Source organism: Myotis nattereri, assembly GCF_964212035.1.
Source record: "Myotis nattereri genome assembly, chromosome: 16".
Classification (NCBI taxonomy): domain Eukaryota; kingdom Metazoa; phylum Chordata; class Mammalia; order Chiroptera; family Vespertilionidae; genus Myotis; species Myotis nattereri.
Window position 1 is genome coordinate 44,876,485 of NC_138091.1, and position 18,474 is coordinate 44,894,958.

General features: G+C 59.2%; 1 protein-coding gene across 1 annotated transcript in view; it reads right to left on the minus strand.

The window, feature by feature from the left end:
* Positions 1-17,219, minus strand: part of CACNA1G (calcium voltage-gated channel subunit alpha1 G) — a 55,593-nt gene extending 38,374 nt beyond the window's left edge. Inside the window, exons 1-8 of the mRNA XM_081109135.1 lie at positions 17,115-17,219; positions 16,844-16,977; positions 16,431-16,528; positions 14,104-14,263; positions 13,320-13,620; positions 13,082-13,174; positions 10,015-10,792; positions 7,709-8,085 (exon numbers count right to left, since the gene is read on the minus strand). Coding sequence (XP_080965261.1) covers positions 7,709-8,085; positions 10,015-10,792; positions 13,082-13,174; positions 13,320-13,620; positions 14,104-14,263; positions 16,431-16,528; positions 16,844-16,977; positions 17,115-17,207 — 2,034 coding nt within the window. The 5' untranslated portion in view covers positions 17,208-17,219. The remainder of the gene's footprint in view (positions 1-7,708; positions 8,086-10,014; positions 10,793-13,081; positions 13,175-13,319; positions 13,621-14,103; positions 14,264-16,430; positions 16,529-16,843; positions 16,978-17,114) is intronic.
* Positions 17,220-18,474: the final 1,255 nt, after the last annotated feature.

Consider the following 18,474-nt stretch of genomic DNA (forward strand, 5'->3'; position numbering starts at 1 on the left):
GCAGTGGTGGCAGCGTGCGGATGGCTCAGAGAGCTGGAGAGACAGACCAATTAGGGGAGACTGCAGAGGTCCCGGCAGGAGGCCTGAGAGCAGGCTCGGCAGACAGTGACACGCCTGCTGCAGAGAAGGTTCCAGAGGGTGGACCAGCCAGGTGAGAGTGGAGTAGGGGCCTGCATGAGTCACCCCAGCTCCCCGGCTCCCTGTTCCACTGACCCTGAAATCTCTGCTCCCCAGTTCTGACTCCCCAGCTCACCTCACCTCTGCTTTGGACAGCCCGGCCTGCTGCTCCCACACACCCAGGAGAGGTGCTGCAGGGGCCCGCAGTGAGGGGGTAAGGGCCACTGGGTCGGTGGGACCTCCTCCTTCCTGGTCCTCCTCCTTCCAGGAGGTGTGGGAAGTCAGGAGACACCTGTGTGGTGGGAGGTTTCCAGGAAACCCCACAGGCTTCGGCGTGGAGAGGTGGCCTTGCTGTTCGCCCTCCCCCTGGAAGCTCTCCAGCCTGGAGCTGTGCCAGCTGGAATGTCACTGTGCCCCAGTGCCTCCTCCGAAGGGGTGGGGAGGCTTCAGTCCTTCCCCACATCGCCCACCAGCGCCCCGAAGCCACCCCCAGCACACACACAAGCTCAGCGGGCGCAGGGCTCCTCCAGGGCTCACTCCGTTTGGAAACAGCTAACCCAGAGCCCCTTCAACCCAAAACTCTGGAGCTGTGGTCCCGCCCCTCACCTGCCAGCACAACCTCGCAGCCCAGAGCCCAGCGGGCCATTTATTTTATTTTTTTATTTTTATTGATTTCAGGGAGGAAGGGAGAGGGAGAGAGAGAGATAGAAACATCAATGATGAGAGAGAATCATTGATCAGCTGCCTCCTGCACATCCCCTACTGGGGATCGAGCCCACAACCCAGGCATGTGCCCTTGGCCGGAATCGAACCTGGGACCCTTCAGTCCGCAGGTCAATGCTCTATCCACAGAGCCAAACCGGCCAGGGCTCAGTGGACCATTCAAAGCTGCTCTTATGCTGCAGGCCTTAGAGGGTGGCTGTCCTGCCCAGCCCAGCCCAGCCCAGGCCCTGCTCCCACGGCCTCTCTGCTGCGGCTGCTGAGTGTTGCTAGAGTCACCAACCTCTGCTGAGTGGACCGGCGATGCCCTGCTGGGGGCCCCCAGGCTGCTGTGCACTTTATTCGCTGTCTTCTATTGCTGACTGCCCATCTCTCTCCTCCCAGAAGCTGCCCCAAACCTCCCCCTCCCCTCAGCCTCCACCCCCAGTCCCCGACCTGGCTCCGCTTCCTTCCCTCCCCCACACAGCGCTGGTCCCAGCCTACTCCTCTCCCCTCCCCTCCTGGCAGGGCGCCAGCCGCTCCTCCACCTGCACCTCCACCTCACTCCCATCCCTCAGGCTCCCCTGGGTCCCATTCCGTTTCATCATTTATCCCTGGTTCCTGCACGCCTCCAATCGCCTTTCCCTGCCTAAAAGCAGAGCCTTCCTGTGAATCCAGGCGCATTCATGCCTAGAGCAGGGGCCTACCTCGCCAGCGCTCTCCAAGGCCCCTCTTCCCAGCCCTCCTCTTAGCAGACGCCCTGCCTGAGCAGCATCTGGGCCAGTGGCCACCCCTCCTGCCTGATGCCCAGCCGGCCCGGGCTTCCCTGGCCCCGTGCTGCTGGCCACCTCCTGCCCTCCAGGGCTGCCTGTCTCCTCTCAGGCCAACATTCTTGAGTCGAGTCTAAGCCCACTCCCTCCCCTTGCCTCCCCCACCCCCCCTCATCTCCCCCACTCCCACCTCTCCAGCTGTCACTGGGTGTAGAGGACACTAAACAATCTCCCCCAAGAGCTTGGCTCCTCACCCCGAGAGCCAGTCTGTCTGAGAGCCTTCCCGGGGTGGCCCTCGGCCAGCTCAAAGGCAGCACGTCCAAAACAAACCCTCTCACCTCCTCTCCCAAACCTGTCCTTCCCCGAGTTCCCGACTCCCTCACTGTCCAGGATTCTGTCTTGGAGCCTGGGAGTTATCTAGGATTCAGGCCTGCCCTCCATCCCTCCAGCCACAGGTGCCCGCTGCAGATACTGCCTGTGGGGTGGCTGTTCCCAACCCCTCGACCCCTCGACCCCTCGCTCACCCTGCCACCACCAGACTTGGGGCTCTCATTGTCTCTGATCTAAACAACAGAAATAGTCTCTGGCGGCTCTGCCAGCCCAGCCCACACCTACTGGAATCTTATGCTTCCTTCCACTCTGCTGGGCTCGTATCAATGCTGCTCAGACACCTCAGGGGTGAGGGAGGGGGTGGGGGTGGGGGCAGGAGGCAACACGACTGTCCTTCAGAGTGTCCCGGGCCACCCTGCGCATTTCCAGGCCAGGCTGCCAGAATTCACCCTCATCCTTCCACCTGGACTTCTCAGCTCCTATCCCACTTAGAAAGTTAAGGCCCATCTCAAAAGCCACCTCCTTCATGAAGCCCTTCCAAGTCTCCGACCCGGGTATAAGCATCTCTCTCTGCGCCCCAGAAGCCTCCCTTACAGCGTTTGGCATAATCGTCCATGAAGCAGAATGACGTTTCCGCTAGAACTTAAGATTCCGGGGTGCTTCTGGCTCTGCCCTGCCCCTGCCACCCTATTATTCTAGTCTCGTGTGCTGTGCACAGGCCGTGCTCCCACATTTGCTGAATCGGGGGAGCCCAGAGCCAGAGGATGCGGAAAAAACGTGGGCACCGCTTTAGTTGGCCAGCTCCTTACAGCACTCTTCTCCCCCCTCCCCCCACAGAGGGTGATCCTTTGAAAGTCTGGGGCCTGGGCAGCCAAGTCCTGCCTGCACCCCAGCCCCAGCTCCTCAGCCAGGGCTCCTTGCCCGGGAGCTCCGAGCAGCCGGCTTGGAATGGAAGGTGTCCATGAAAACCCTTGTTCTCTAAGGCCCCGATTGGGGTGCCTATGCATACATGTGTTTTCTGGGGAGAGGGTCCCCGGCTTTCAGCAGAATCCAAAAAGAGTCCGTGAATCTTCTCAAAAGTCCACATCTGGACTCTCCGCCACCCCCCGCCCCCACCCCCCAGCTTCCTTCACCTTGAACAGCCGGTCTCACGCACTTATAAATAGAAACCCTCTCTGGACATGTATCTAGAGTGACAGCATGGGCCCGTGACAGTCGGAGCAACACGCAGAGTCATCACCTGCCCTGCCCTCTCCTGGCAGGAAAGGCCACCATCTCTGGACCCTCCCTCTCTCCCCTCTGTTGCCCAGGAGACCGCTGGGCCGCCTGCCCTTCCCCTTCTCCCACACACTGTTGCCTCTTTTCTAAAATATGAGGTGAGCCCCTGCCCAGAGGGGGATGATGAGGAAGCTCCTGTGCCCCCGAGACCTCCTTCTGGCACCTTCCCCCGCGCCCGCCTCCTGGAGCGGCCTTGCCCCAGTGCAGACCCAGGGAGACAGGTCCTGGGAGACAGCCTCTCTTCTGAGCTACAGCCGCCTGCTGGGCAGACACCAGATGTCCTAGGGGCATCTCAATGCTTCGTCCTCCAGCCCAAATCTGCTCAAGCCCCAGTGCACCACCCCCAGCAGGAATCCGGATGCTGTCCATGCTGCCTCCTCTCCCAAATATCCGCTCGGTGTTGAGTCCTGCAGATTCAGCCACCCGCCAGCTCTCCTAGCCCTCTCCTCCCATCTCCAGGGACAGATGTGTGAACGGCCCGGACCACGGCAGCAGCCCTCTTGTCAGCCTCCCTGCCTCCTGTCTCCCCTCCCTGCCTTTAATTCCCCCACAAGGCTTCCAGGAACACAGACCTGCTCCTCTTACTGACCTGCCTCAAACCTTTGTTGGAAACCTATCACCTTCAGAATAAAATCCAAACTCCATCTATGCCTCTCAGGACCTGGCCTCCAATTTTTTCCAACTCATCTCTTATCATTTGCCGATCTCAGCCCCTACCCAGTACCTTGAACTCCTTATACTAGTAAACCACTCCATTTTGGTGCCTGGTATCTCTGGCCCTTGCCCACACGGTGCCCTCCCCTCCCCCTTCACCACTATGCCCCACTCTTTCTCCAAACTCAGCTCCAAGGTCATGTCCTACATGGAGCCCCCCTTGAATCCTTTTCCCAGTCTGGGTCACGGGTTGTGCCTCTGTGCCTCCCTCTCCGAGCTTGTACTAATCAAGCAAATGTGACTGTTTACTTGTTGGTGACCTCTTGGAGAGGAAGGATGAAGTGCCGCAGGCCCAGTGGTGTGCTGGAGCCATCTCCCACCGGCTCAGGAGAACCAGCTGTGCGCATCCCTTCCCAGCTCCGCACTCAGTGACATCATGACGGCAGCTTAAAATTGGCCTCGGTGGGAGCATTTACACCACGGTAATTGGCAAATGCTACAACACTACAAATCAGAACTTCTTTTTCTTTCTCTTTTTAAGGGCTGATGGTTAAACATTTGTCAGTAGGCCACTGCTCAGGCCCAACTTTGACACACACAAAATGTGAGTGCAATGGATGGACGCCTGGGAAATTCATAGGAAGTTCCTTGCTCCACGTACTGCCCCCTAGTGGATGGGGCACACGTGTGCTCACTCCCCATGTCCTCAGGGTCCTGTCCTTAGTCCCCTCTGGACAAACCAGTCCTGTCAGTCCTCCACCAGCTGGTGGGTTACGGGGTTGGGAAAGGAGGGCAGGGTGGACAGCATGGGGACTCCCTTGGGTAGGGTGGGGTATGACAACATGGGTTCTTCCTCAGCCAAGATGTTGGTAGATAGAGGCAGAAGAGGCCTCGCCATCCCCAGCAGGAACACTGAATGATGGGCATGGTAGGTGACAGTGGAGAGGACCAGCCTGGGAGGGCAGCGGCACCTGGCAGGGAAGAGGGCTGGCTGCTCCCCCAGGGAAGCACAGCACACCCTCTGCAGTGCCCCCCAGCCTGATCAATACCAGGATGGATGGACATGACCACCTCATTACGTGCTCTGCAGGGGAACCATGAGCCTGTGTCAGCGTCTGCTGCCGCTCTCCCTGCTGCCGCTCTCAGCCTCTCTCCTTCCGTCTGCAAGGCTCCATCCGAGCCCGTCTCCCAGCCCTGCCCGGCCTGCCCTGGTCTGTCATCTGTTTCTGGGTCCGGCTCCCTCTCCATATCTCTCTGTCTCCGTCACATGTCTCTGTGACTCCATCTGCTTCTGTCTCCTCCCCCTGAGTCTCTGTCCCCCTTACAACTCTGTCCCTCTCGTCTGTCTTTCTATCTTTATATTTGCCTCTCTCCCGGGGCTTCCTCTTGTCCTCTGTGCCCCCGTCTCTCCACCTCAGTCTCCCCCTTTCTCTCTCAGTGTCTCTTCTGCTGTGTCTCCGTCTCCCCTCTGTGTCTCTGTCTCTCGGCCCCCACGTCTCCTCACTTCCCTCCCTGCCCACCTCCCCCCCACCAGCCCGCTCAGGCTCCGGGGCCCAGATGGCGGGATGTTCACGCCGCAGTGCCTGCAAGCACGGGGCCATGGCTGCTCCTGGGACTCCTCGCCACCCCCGGTCCCTAGGCCTGCCCGGCAGCCAGTCATCTGGCCAGCCTGCTGGGGACTCCCACTCACCCCCGCGGGGCTCTCAGCAGCCAGGTACCGGAACAAACTCCTCCCTGGCACAGGCGCCACGCCACCACCAAGGGGGGATCCCTGCCAGCGAGGGCCTGGGGGGCCATCCCCTGCTTCCCTCAGGAGCCTGGGCAAGGCGGTGCCGAGACACCCCTGACCGATCGCTGCTACTTTCTCCCCAAGCGGGTGTCCTTCTTGCTGTCTAACTGAAAGCCCTCTTGCTGCGCCTTCATCTGCCCTCGGTCTCTGTGACTCAGCTTCTTCCGAGTGCAAAGCCTCTGCCAGCCGCATCCGGCTGGGCAGAGACTGCTGGGCGCACTGCCCCCCCCCCCCAAGGAAAGCTCGGAAGAGGTGACCCCTGGGGGCAGGCACGGACCACAGCCAGATCTGGGGTGAGGGAGAGGAGGTTGAGGTTCAGGCTCGGGGAGCTGGGGTAAAGGGAGGTCAGGAGCTGCCACCCCCTGGGGCCCAGCAGCAGAAGATGCTGCCCCCACCAGCCTGGAATAGCAGAGCAGCTCTCCTCAGGAGGCTGGTGGAGCAGGCAAGTGCCCACACCGCATGCCCCATGCGCCCAGACGCAACACGCCCACCACGGTGCCACACTCCCCTCCTGCTGGCACTGCAGCCGGTATCCTTCCTGCCCCCTCTGCCTCTCTCCTCCGCAGGGAAGGGATCCAGCAGAGCCGGCTGGGGTGGGGGGCCTGAGGCAAGTAGAAGGGATGCCAAGGTGTGTGATGGCGATGGGGGAGAGGTTGGGGGTTGGGCACACCTGGCTGGACAGGGTGACTGGGGTAAGAGCTGAGTGCTCACAACACTCAGAGGTCAGTGGGGTGAGGGAGGTGGCTTCCAATCTCCTGGAAAATGAACACCTCATGTTTTCCCAGCCCCAGCTTGGACTTACGCTCCCCAGCCTCACCCGAGACCCCTACTTCCTCCCTCCCCTGGGGACGCTGGCAAGCCAGACCCAGACCCTGACTCAGAGCTGCCCTACCCCTTCCCACACCTCTGGCCCCTACATGCCCCTACCTACCCACAACGAGGGGGGCTGGGCAAGCACATGGCCTTGGTGCCACACCAGGGACAGTCAGGTCCTGGTGACCCAGTTCCCTCCCTGAGCCACAGGAAGGCAAGACACACCCAGGAGAGAAGAGCGCAGAGGGCCTGTGGACGGCAGCACCTGCTGGCTGCCTCCTCCTTTTATAAGAATCCGCCAAGGGGGTGACCTGGAAGGCCACCTCGGGGGGGAAGGACTGCTTTCTGGAAGGAACCTTGTGGGGGAGGCAGCCAAGCCTGCTGGTGAGGCCCCCTGGTGCCTACTCCCACGCCCAGGAAGGGAGAGGTGGGGGTCCCTGGGTCCCCCAGGCCACAATTCTGTCCTTGCACAGCTCTCAGAGCGAGGGCCGCCTCCTCCCCTCAGCCCAGATTCCTCTGCTTGCAGCCATCGCCCCACAAAACAAGCCTGCTCCCTCTTCCACATGATGGCCCTTCAACATCTGACGACAGCTTGCCTGCCCCTGCTGAGCCTCCTTTTCTCCCGACTTAAACACCCAGGTTCTTAGAATGATTCCTCAAACGCGACGGTTTCAAGTCCCCTCACCACGCTAGGTGCTCTCATCCACACAGCACCCCGCTCACAGCGAGGCTCCCGGATCAGAGGCCAGGCCCAGGCGGCCTGGCTGCATCCAGGCGCAGCCACCAACCCTCCACCCCTCACCCCTACCTACTCAGCGCCCTTCTAGTCAATCATGATCCTAATTATGAGTCAGGTGAACGCTAGGGGATCCCCCAACCCCTCCCTTCCCCCCCATATCTTCTCCGAAGATCCAAATCTCTTCCAGTGACTTGTCCCTCCAAAGAGGCCTTGCCCACAGCTGATGCTCGTCACTCACTCACATCCTTCAAAGCCTGGCTCCTCTGGGAAGCCGTCCCAGGAAGATCACACCCAGCTCAGACCCTGCCCCTGCCCCTGCCCCGGCAGCGCCCAGACTCAGACACTGCGTGACATTCACTGGTTTCCACCCTCCAACGCGTCCCCACGCGCTGCTGCGCCTCCCCGCTGTCCTCCCTGCCACGCAGACTAGCAGCATGGAGAGGCAGCTGAGCACAGCAGGTGGGAGGGGAGGAAGGCAGAGGGTCTCCAGCCCCAGGGACCATCGTGCCCTTGCCCTACCTGCTCGTGGTACTCGATGCCCATGCTGAGCGTGTTGACCAGGATGGCAATCATGATGCCCCGACCAAAGTACTTGCTGTCCACAATCTTGCGGAAGGTGTCACAGATCAGCCTCCAGAAGGCCAGCACGGAGCTGGGCTCCACATCCAGCCCCAGGCTGCGTCGCCGTCGACCCTGGGGGTCCCGGAGTTCGCCGTGCGGGGCATCCTGCGTGAACTCATAAACCGCCTCACTGTCTGAGTCAGGCATCTCGGGGCCGGCGAGCTCCACCTCCCCTGCCCCAGCCCGGGCACAGTAGGGGCAGCTGTCGGGGCCACAGGCTCCACGGTCTGCCTTCAAGCAAGGGCTGGAGATCTTGCAGGAGCTTTGGCAGGTGCCTGAGACAGGAGGGTAGAGGTTAGAGGCTCCAGGGTTTCTTAGTTGGGGCGGCCTTCCCTCAGAGGGTGGATGAAATGAGTGGGGAGCATGGGGTTGTTACGATGATGGGGTACTGGGCACTCAGTGGGCCAGGGGTGCTGAATGCCCTAAGTGCGAGCAGTTCTGGCGACAGAATGCTCCCGAATGCCAACAGCATCCTTCTGACAGTCGCTGAGGGTGTCCTAGGGTCGGGCAGGGGGCCTTGATGTCCTCTGAGGTCCTGGGAAGGTCTTATGTGAGGTCCGAGGAGCCTTCAGCACGGAGCTTAGGTCATCTCTACATCCCAGGACACAGGCCCGACACCAACACTGCTCTGAGCAGTATTTCCCAAAGGACTCTTAAGTCACACGCCCTCACACGTGTGCTCATGTATACACCAGACACATGCACATGTGCACGATAGACACTCCATGTGCATAAGCATATGTACTGTGTACACACATACTATTTGCATGCCACACATGCACAGCCAAACACATGTGCACACAGACACATGCAAATCACACAATGCATGTGTACACATGGGCATGCATACACACCAGACAGGAGCATTACTCCTGTGTGCGCACACATGCACCTACACCATCAGATACCTATGCACACATATACACACGAACACCAGACACATGCACATGTACAGGCACACATACAGGACACTTTCATGTGTACACACACATACACACACACCAGACTGTGCACGCACACACACACACACACAGTGACCTATCCTCAGACATAAATGTCCATTTAAACCCAGCTTTGACCATAACATATGAGAGCTGAAAGGAACCTGAGGAGCCACCCAGGGAAAGCAGGTACGAGCAGGCACCCGGCTAAGAGCCCAGCCCCTAGTAGACATCCAACTCTGTTTCCCCTTCCGACTGCACACAGCAAGGTGTCCCTAAGCATCCACCGGCCATGCTGGTCCCAGCCCTGCCTTCTCTAGAGCAGGGAACTGAAACGTGCAACTGGCTCGCGTCACGTGGCGGGTAGTGGAAGAGTTGGCACCAGATCCCTTCGCACTGCGTTCTGTGATAACACCTTCCTATCCCAGCCCACATTCCCACATAACATCCCACAAATACACCACTTCTCCCACGTGCCAAATCCTTCCTGAAATACAGGCCCCGGGCTGTGCTGACAGTGAGTCTGTCTGTGGAAGGGGGCCCGCCGCCCCTGCTTGACTGGGGGACACCCCAGGCAGCGAGCACCTCACTCCTGATAGTGGGTGCTCCTCTCATCAGAATAACAGCCCCCTGCGGGCTTGCTGCTCCAGGCCCCCCGTCTCCCTGTGGGGAGAGGTTAAAACTCATGCTCACGAGAGTGTGGTGCTGGCCCACAGTCAGACACCATTTCTCCTCCAAGCCTTGCAACAGGGGGTCTCAGCATAGAGCCTGGGCCTCAGAGTCAGGTGGCCCTACGTCCACTCCTCACTAATGCCACAACCTTGGACCTAGACCTGCAACCTCTCCGAGCCTCCCTTTCTCTCATCAGTGAAATCGGGTCAAAAAGAAAGCTGATCATTTAAACTGGAGGAGCCAACAGGATTTTGCCTGCAAGGCATGTGACAGGCACAGAGCAATGGGCCAACAATCCTAGGTGTTATAGCAAACAGCGCAGAGCGTGTAGCAAGCAGGTGCCTATTACATGATGGTTATTGTTATTATTACAATGTGGGAACCATAATTCCCATTTAACAGGAGAGAAAAGTAGGGCTCCAAGAAGTCATGTGACTGATGGAAGATCCCAAGGCTGTGAGTGGCTGAATGGGGATCCAAGCCCAGTCCTTCTGACTCCAGACCCCCAGGCTTCTCTGGGACACCACCCGGCCCCGGGATAAGAGGCAGCAACATGCCCCCCCTACGCCCCCTACCCCCCCGAGCTCTCACCTGTACTCTGCGTCTCTAGCAGCTTGTGCATGGAGCTGTAGCGCTCAGGTGGGATGTTGAGGCTGGTGAGGGTGGGGGGTCCGGAAGTGGGGGCCACCTCAAGTGCCTTCTCCTTCAGCATCTCTGGTGGAGGGCTGGTGTGCACCGTGGGGTACACCTTCCCGCTGCTCACAGTCCTGCCTGATGCCTCGGATGGCGACCTGGGTGGGGGTGCCTGGCAGCGGACCGGCTCCAAGTGGCAGTCGGCATGGTAGAAGCTGTGCACAGCCTCTGCGCCCCGAGGAGGGCCCCCGGAGAGGGCCGGTGTCGAGGGTGGTGGCAGCATGAGCCGGCGGGACCCATTGGCATCCCGATCCTGGATCTCTGGGCTGGCCCGGGGGCCCCGTAGCGTCCCGTTGCCCAGGTGGTAGTGATGGTGGTGGTGGTGGTGGTGGTGCACCAGGTGATGGACGGACGGGCGGCGATGGGAGCGTGAGCAGCTGCCACTGGGCTGGGGCTCCTGGACCCCCAGGGGCGCCGGGCTGAGCAGCCCGGCCCGCACGCCCACTGCCCGAGAAACCTGGGCCAGCCTGCGGGCTGCTTTACGGAGGATGTACACCAGGTATTTGAGCAGCTCTTCGTAGCAGCTGCCCGGCTCCGAGAAGCTGGCCAGGGTACTGGCGTTGGATAGGAACCGCACGCGCTGCTCCCGCATCAGCTGGCTCTCCCGCTGCTTGGTCTCCGAGAACTGCGTGGCAATCACCACCAGGCACAGGTTGATCATGAAGAAGGAGCCCACCTGTTGGGGTGGGGACAGCAAGAGGAGACAGTCCTGAAGAAGAGGGAATCACCATGCCAGCCACCGAGCACGGAGCCCTGCCTATGGCTGGGCACTGGGCTCAGCAACTGTCCAAGCGCTATCTCATTGCATTCTTTTAACAGTCTCAAGAGGTGATACTTCTATTATCTTCCCTTGGCGGTGAGGAAACTGAGGCTCAGAGCGTTTGAGGAATCTGCCCAAGACCCTTCCGCTAATGTACGGCACAGCTAAGGCCTGCCCCAAGCTCTCCGGGGTTCCAAGGCATTGCTAGGGATCCCGGTGCCGCCCTGCAAGGATGTCTCCCGCACTCCCTGCCCCTAAACGTGCCTGTGCGCAGATTCTGGACACCCCTCCCCAGTTCCCACCAGGAGCAGAGAAGGCTGGGGAAATGAACCCAGTCTTGGGGACATGGGGTTTCCACACTGGATTGAGCCTTTGAGATGTTGGCACAAAGCTTGTCCACAAGACTCCTGCTTCCAGTCCCAGTTCTAGCTGTGTGACCTTGAGGGAGAGATTCTTAACCTTGGGTCCGCAGTGTGCTCACGGCCATTGGCTTTGCCTGTATCCCTTTTCCCCAGGCTCACCTCCTCGCCCAGCCAGGGGATGGGTTGGACCCTGAACCCTGCAGACTAGCCAAGCTGTCACTCTGACTTGTCCACACTCCCCTGTCCCCATCTCCATGCCTCAGTTTCCCTAGAGTTCTGAGATGGCCGTTGCTTGGACAATAATCCAGAAGGAAGGAAATGAATATTTATGGTGACAAAGCAGTTTTGTTTTTCTGAATTGTGTCCTAGTAATTATGATAATTAGCTTCACTAGTGTGAGTCCAGAGAGCTGTTGGGAAAGATTTCTCAGGGGGTGTGTGGGAGGGTGGAAACTGGGCCCCTTACCTCCCTGTCTACTTCCTTCCCCCTCACCCAAGCCCAGAGAGAACAGCAGAGGAAAAAAAACAGGCTTCCACAAGGCACTGATGGGGGACGCCCCCCCACCCCCTTCCAGGTCCTGATGGGGGATGGGAACAGGCCCCCAGCCTGGCTACTCTTTCGCACTAGGGAATGTTGCAGGGGCAGGAGGGGGTGGCCTGGAGGACTTGTTCCTTCTCAGGGCCTATCCGCTGTCTCTCACGGCCTTATTCTGTCTCCACCTCTCTCTGAAGCTTGCCCTAAATCCTGTGTAGATTTTAATCTCTTTCTCTCAATATCTGTCCCTCTGTTGGCTCTGTCATTGGCCTCTTGGTGGCAGGGGAAAAGGGCTGGACGTGGAGTCAATAGCCTGGGGTTGATTTCTCGGCTCCAGCCACTTAGCCTGGTGACCAAGCCCTCTGAAGCCCAGAGTTCTCATTTAGGAGCTGAGGCCCCATTCGCTGAACCCCCTTCCCCAGGGACTATGAGGACGCAGCCGGCAGCAGCTGCTACAGTGCACAACAGCATCAACGCCCCACCCAGCAAGATTAATCCACAGCACATGCCAAGCCCACGCTGAGGTCAGACCAAGGAGGACACATTGGTCTCCTCATCTGCTAAGTGGAAATGATAACAGGATTCTGGTGAGAATGAAATCCACCAGCAATAAAAAGTGCTTAGAGCAGGGCCTGGAGCACAGTACCAGGCGTACCCGTTAACAACGCGGATTTGGTACATACCGGTCAACGATGCAAAATCCGCATTGTTAACCGGTACACCTTGTAAGCGCTCAACAAATATTAGCTATAAGGAGTAAGCAATCAAATTGTTAAACGATGAACGGTAGCGACTTGAATTTTAAACACTGCTACTTTTGCCTCTGTCTCCTGCCCTCATTCAGTCTTGGAACTTCTGAGCTGGAAGGAGCAGGAGATCATGCAGTGTTTCTTAATAGCAAATGATGGGAATTTGGGGTGGAAGAAATCATTTTGCAGAATGTTTACCACCTCCTGCCTGCTCCCCAACAAAGTGCCAACAGTGCTCTCCCAGTCCTGGCGAAAAACCCGGGACCACCCTTTGCCACTTGCGGAGGTGGTATCACCCTGGGCAGAGGTCCAGGGGGCTCTGGGAGCCCGGTAGGAATGACTCGCCCGCCCTAAGTTGTGAGTGGTGGTAAGTGAGAGTCAGGCCCTGACCTTGCATTTCCTCCCGAGCTCTCCTCACAGGTGCCCTCTCTGTCTGTGCCTCAGTGGGACTTGTCCCGAGAGCTAGAACTTCAGACCGAGCAAGCTTTCCCCTCTCTGGACTTCCCCGACCCGCTTCCCTAGGCTCCCCCATCCCCTCGGGGGCCTGAGGAATCACTCACGATGATGAGGAGGATGAAGTAGATGAAGTTGTAGAAGGAATGAGCATCCATCACAAAGTACATGATGTCGACCCAGCCCTCCAGCGTGATGACCTGGGGAGGTGGCAGAGGGGCAGGCTGACTCCAGGCCCCCTAAAGCCTCCTGCAGCCTCCTTCAGAGGCCCTGACCCCACCCCCACGCGGACAATGACCGCTCCAGCCTGGACTGCGCAAGCGCCCGGCCCCCAGGCTGCCCCACCTGGAAGATGGCGATCCAGGCGTAGCCGATGTTGTCGAAGTTGATGGCGCCCTTGAAGGGGTTGTGCTCCCCGGCAGAGCAGTTGGTGTAGTACTGGTTCCAGTTGACACAGGTGGTGTTGCTGGAGCTGTTGTAGGCCTCGTAGTCCAGGCCGCAGGGGGAGCCGCCCCCGCCCTCCCCACGCAGGGTGGGCACGCTCCTGCAGGAGCGCATGCCGTTCTCCCGGGGCTGGGAGCAGATGAAGGGGTTCTCGTCCTCATTCTCCGTCTGGTAATAGGGCTCCAAGTCCACGCTCAGGGGGCTGTGGGGGGGAAAGGGATGAGGCTGGGGGGGGGGGTCCCCGGGGGGCAGGCCCCGGAAGGGAGAACTGCATGTGTGCGCCGAGGCACGCGGGGTGAGCAGGGAAAGGACCAGAGTCCGGGCAAGCACCGGGCAGGTGGGGATTGGTGAGTGTGGATAGGGAGCGTGGGGACTGGGTCGGGATCTTGGGAGGTTTGTCCCATGAGGCTGCCTATCAGGCTCACTGAGGAGCTTATAACACTCCCCAGGCCTAGGGCTGACCCCCAGACCAGTGGAATCGGAATCTGTGGGGGTGGGACCCAGGCCTCAAGAATTTCTTAAGCTCCCCAAGTGACTCTAATGTGGGAGTTTGAGAACCAGACGTGTCACGGAGATGAGGACAGATATGTCGACAGCAACAGGGACTGAGGGCGGTCCCAGCCCTCCACAGCCAATCGCAGCCCCTACCCCCCACCCCGCCACCCCCAGCCCCTGGGACACTCACAGGCTGAAGTTCTCGGGCAGGAAGCATCGGTTCCGGAGCAGCCCTGCCCACAGCTGGACGCCCACGATGCCGAAGATGAAGAAGACGAAGAAGCAGAGCAGCAGGACGTTGCCCAGCATGGGCAGCGTGTCCAGCAGCAGCGTGACAAGGATGCGCATGCCTGTGGGGGGCAGAAGCCACGCTGGGGGCGCCAGGCTGGCCGGCCTCGGCTGGCTGCCACGGGCCTGGCAGCGCTCCCAGAGGGGGCCCACCGGGGCCTCTGAGGCTGAGACCCATCCACAGACACCTCTAGCTCCGCAGGCAGCCCTCTGCAGCTGCTAACTCTACCAGCGACCTCTCCGGGCCCCCCATATTAATCGGTGTGCGGGACAACCAAGGGTGAGCCAGGGTAACCGCCCTTCCCGAAGCACCCTCCTGCACCCCATCCCACCTAACATCCTCCCGGCGTGACTGTCAGCCCCAGTTTACAGAGGAGGGTCGAGTTCCAGAAAACTGACATGACTGGTCCAGGGCCGGTCATTGTAGGTGCCAGGACTTGAACCAGGCCCTGCGTCCGAATCCCATTACACATACACACACACACACACACACTCACACACACACTCACACACACACTCACACACACACACACACTCACACACTCACACTCACACACACTCACACACACACACTCACACACTCACACTCACACACACACTCACACACACACTCACACACACACACTCACACACACACACACACACACTCACACACACTCCCCTCCTAGTCTTGCTCTCGCCACAGTCAGCTGACCTTTTCCTAAGTTACTGCCACCACAGTCACTGGGGAAACTGAGGCAGAGAACTCCAGGAGGGAAGTTAGCAGGCAGGGCTCTCACTTGGAGATCCAGGCCCTCAGTCGGGGCTGAGTTGCCCTGCGCTCCACCGCGCGCGCGGTTCTCAGACCCCTGCCCCCAGCCTACCCTCTGTGTGGTCCAGATCCCACCCCAGGACCCGACGGGCACACACAAGCAAGGCTATCTTCCCAGGTGGCCATCAAGTAGCAACATCTTCCCAGGGAAAAGCCACCACGACCCCACTCTCCCTTACCGCGTCCGGTCCAGGACCCATCTACCTACAAGGTCTGAACCAGCCTCCAGCCTCCAGGCCCCTGTCAAACTCACAGACGTTTCATGGCTGGTTTTGACTCCCAAAGTGCTGCTTCCAGTCCCCTGCTCCCTCCAGGGGAAAAGCTTCTAAGTGGCAGCTAATTAACAGGCTTGGTGACTGCAGCTGCCCTGTCCCTGCCCCTGGCAGCCCAGCGTTCTCACTTGTGCCTCTCCCTCTCCTCCAGCCCCATCCCCCTTCAGCTCCTCGGTGCTCCAGCTGAGATCAATCCCTCAGGGTTTGCATTAAGGGAATTACACCGGTGGGTAGACAGAAGCCTATAAATCTGCCAGCCATCACCTGGGCGGGAGAGGAGGGGAGAGGAGGGGAAGGCAGGCCTCGCCCGGAGCTCCTGTGAACACCAGCACAGCACAGCACCTGGAGGACACACTGAGCAGCTCTGCCCACCCAGAGGCAGCTCATCACACACACAAGATGCGTCATGCGCACGCATGCACACGCACGCACACAGCAAAGGGGGCTGCCGCCACACGACTCCCAGAAACCGGCTCCCCCAACCCACCCCACTCCTGGGATTTCAGCAAAGACCATCTGCAGCTTGTGTAGGTCAGGGAGTTGCAAAGGGGGCCTGAGCAAGGGTGGGGGGCAGGATGTGTGCGGAGCTGGAACTGCCAAAGCGTCGTTGGCTCGGGGAACCAATGCGGTTTAATTTAGATAATGGTCCCGGCAGTCAGTTGCTATGATGAGTTGGAAGGGGGTGAGCATGGAGAAGGGGATACAGGTGGGAGGGTGAGGCACGGAGTGGCCTTGTCTTGAGAGAGGTCAAGCTCAGCGTGACCACTGTGGTCTCGCCAATGAGACCCCCACTGCAGGAGAGGCTTCTGGCCAGAAAAGGCCGAGGCGCCTTGCACCCACTCCTGGCCCGCCATCCTCTCTACCTCGTTCTCACCACCCCTCTCCCAGGAAAGGAGTCATCTGAGACACTTCTGAGACTTGGACCCAAAATCAGGCTAAAATGAGGGGGCAGGGTCTTTCCGGGTAATTCTTACAGAGCCACAGCCAGGGGGAGGGGCTCCTTTTGGCTTCAGTGACCCCAGCTCCCCACTAAGCCCTTCCTTGATATGGCCTGTGAGTGGTCAGGGGGTAGGGGTGGGGTCTGAGATGTCCATATTTCCTCTTGGGGCTCTCCGTCCAGGGGCTGAGGGCCGAGGGGTCACTCACTGGGCACCCGGTTAATGGCCCTGAGCGGTCGCAGCACACGGACTGTCCTGACAGCTGAGAAGCTGACGTTCTGCAGGTCCAGCGAATACTCCAGCATCCTGCAGGGAGGGGCCCAAAGGGAGGCCCTTTGAGTCTGAGGCCGCCATGGGGGTCAAAAGAGGTCAGTGAGGAAGCCTGCTGCAGAGGTGCAGCACAAACTCCGACCCCTCCCCTCCTCCACCCAGGGACCCTGCAGAGGGAGTGGATGGGGAGGCCGTGGATTCAGAGAAGTACAGGCTGGACAGCCTCGGGCCCTTAGTGAACGGGGAGCAGCATTGTAGGTGAGCTGGGGTGAGGGCCAGGCCGAGGACTCTGGCCTTAGGGATGGGACTGACCTAATCCATTTCTTGCCCACACCCAGCCCAGGATCTCACCCTGCAATAACGATGAAAAAGTCCAGCCGGTTCCAAGTGTCTCCCAGGTAACACTTTTTCCCAAAGATGCCCAAGGCCACCATCTTCACCACCATCTCCACGGCGAAGAAGGCAAAGATGAAGTCATCAAAGGCCTGGTGTGGGGATGAGAGGCTGCTGAAACTGAGAAGGGGGTGGGGGAATATGCCCCACCCCCACCCCATCAGCGGGGTCCGGGCCTCTTGCAGAGAAGGGGTCAGGATTATTAAGACCCTACTGCTCACACATTCACCTGCAGGATCCGGCAGCGCTGGGAGTCACAGGCAATGTCCTCACACGGCCGGAACATGCCCAGAGTCACACAGTTGAGAAGGATGACCAACATGCTGATACGCTCAAACCAGGTAAACAGGTGGTCAAGGAAACAGCAGGCCAGGGCTGGAACTGAGCCCATGCCCCCACCCCCCACCCCCCACCCCCGTGCCTCCTGCTTCTTGACCTCCCAACCCCATCTGACAGGTGCAATGGGAAGGCCCTGGCCCCGTCCCACCTTGATCCTCTCGCCCCTCTGGACCCAGCTTCCTCCTCTGTAAAGTCAGAAAAGCCATAAATACCCTGACTATTTACACAAGCCATTTGGGGAATAAAATCGATCGCACTTATGGAAATGCCAGACACCAAGAGTTTGCTGCTGAATCTGAATCCTATTCTCCTACCTCCCAGGGAAGATGTGAGAAGCAAATGAGATAATGTATGTGAATGTGTGACACAAACCTAAAGTCGGATCCTGTCTGCCTTACAGTTTACCAAGCACTCTCACACCATGCCACGTGCGGTGCTCACAACAGCCCGCGAGGTATCTGGGGTGGATGGTTTTCTCCCCCAGAACCCAAGGAAACTGAGGCTCAGAGAGCCAAAGTCCTGTGCTCAAGGTCACAAGAGAAGCCAGCAGGAGACAGGTTCAAGCACGCAGGGCAAGGGCTGTCATGGCCACACCGGCACCAGACAGACAGGCAGAGGCAGCCAAGAGGGCCCACGGCTTCGCCACAGCACCAGAGCCCATGGCTGCCTCTTTCACCACCAGCCCCCCTGGCCTCTCAAAGACCTCAGATGGCCTCTAGACACAGTCACGCGTTAAAGAATGTGCACCCACGACACACCATGCCCTGTGCCGGACACAAGCCCCCAGCCTGTGCGGAGTGGACAGTACAGTACCCTGCACACACAGACCAGGCTGCCATCACACCTTCTTGTGGCTTCCAGCAAAGCCCGAGCCCGGACCAACTAAAACAGACGCTGTTTTGCAGGAATGGGGAGAGAGGAGTCTTTCTAAAACCTGATTCTTTCCACATAGTGTATTTCATCAAGGGGCTCACTTCCAGCCCATCAGCAAGGGATGTATAAAATGGTCTCTGGACCTTAGAAGGTTCTGGACACCAGACGCACAGCTCAGTGACAAGCAGCCTATTTTTCTCAAGGAAAATATGAGAGGAGTGGGGAAGAGCAAAGAGGTTGGAAACAAGCAGAGGTTGGGGTTCAAGGGATGGAGGGAGGGTCTGCTCACAGCATGACCCACCAAGCCAGAAGCAGTGGGTAGAGGACCCAGGAGTGACAAGACCTTCCTGTTGTAACTCCACTTCTAGAGTGAGAAG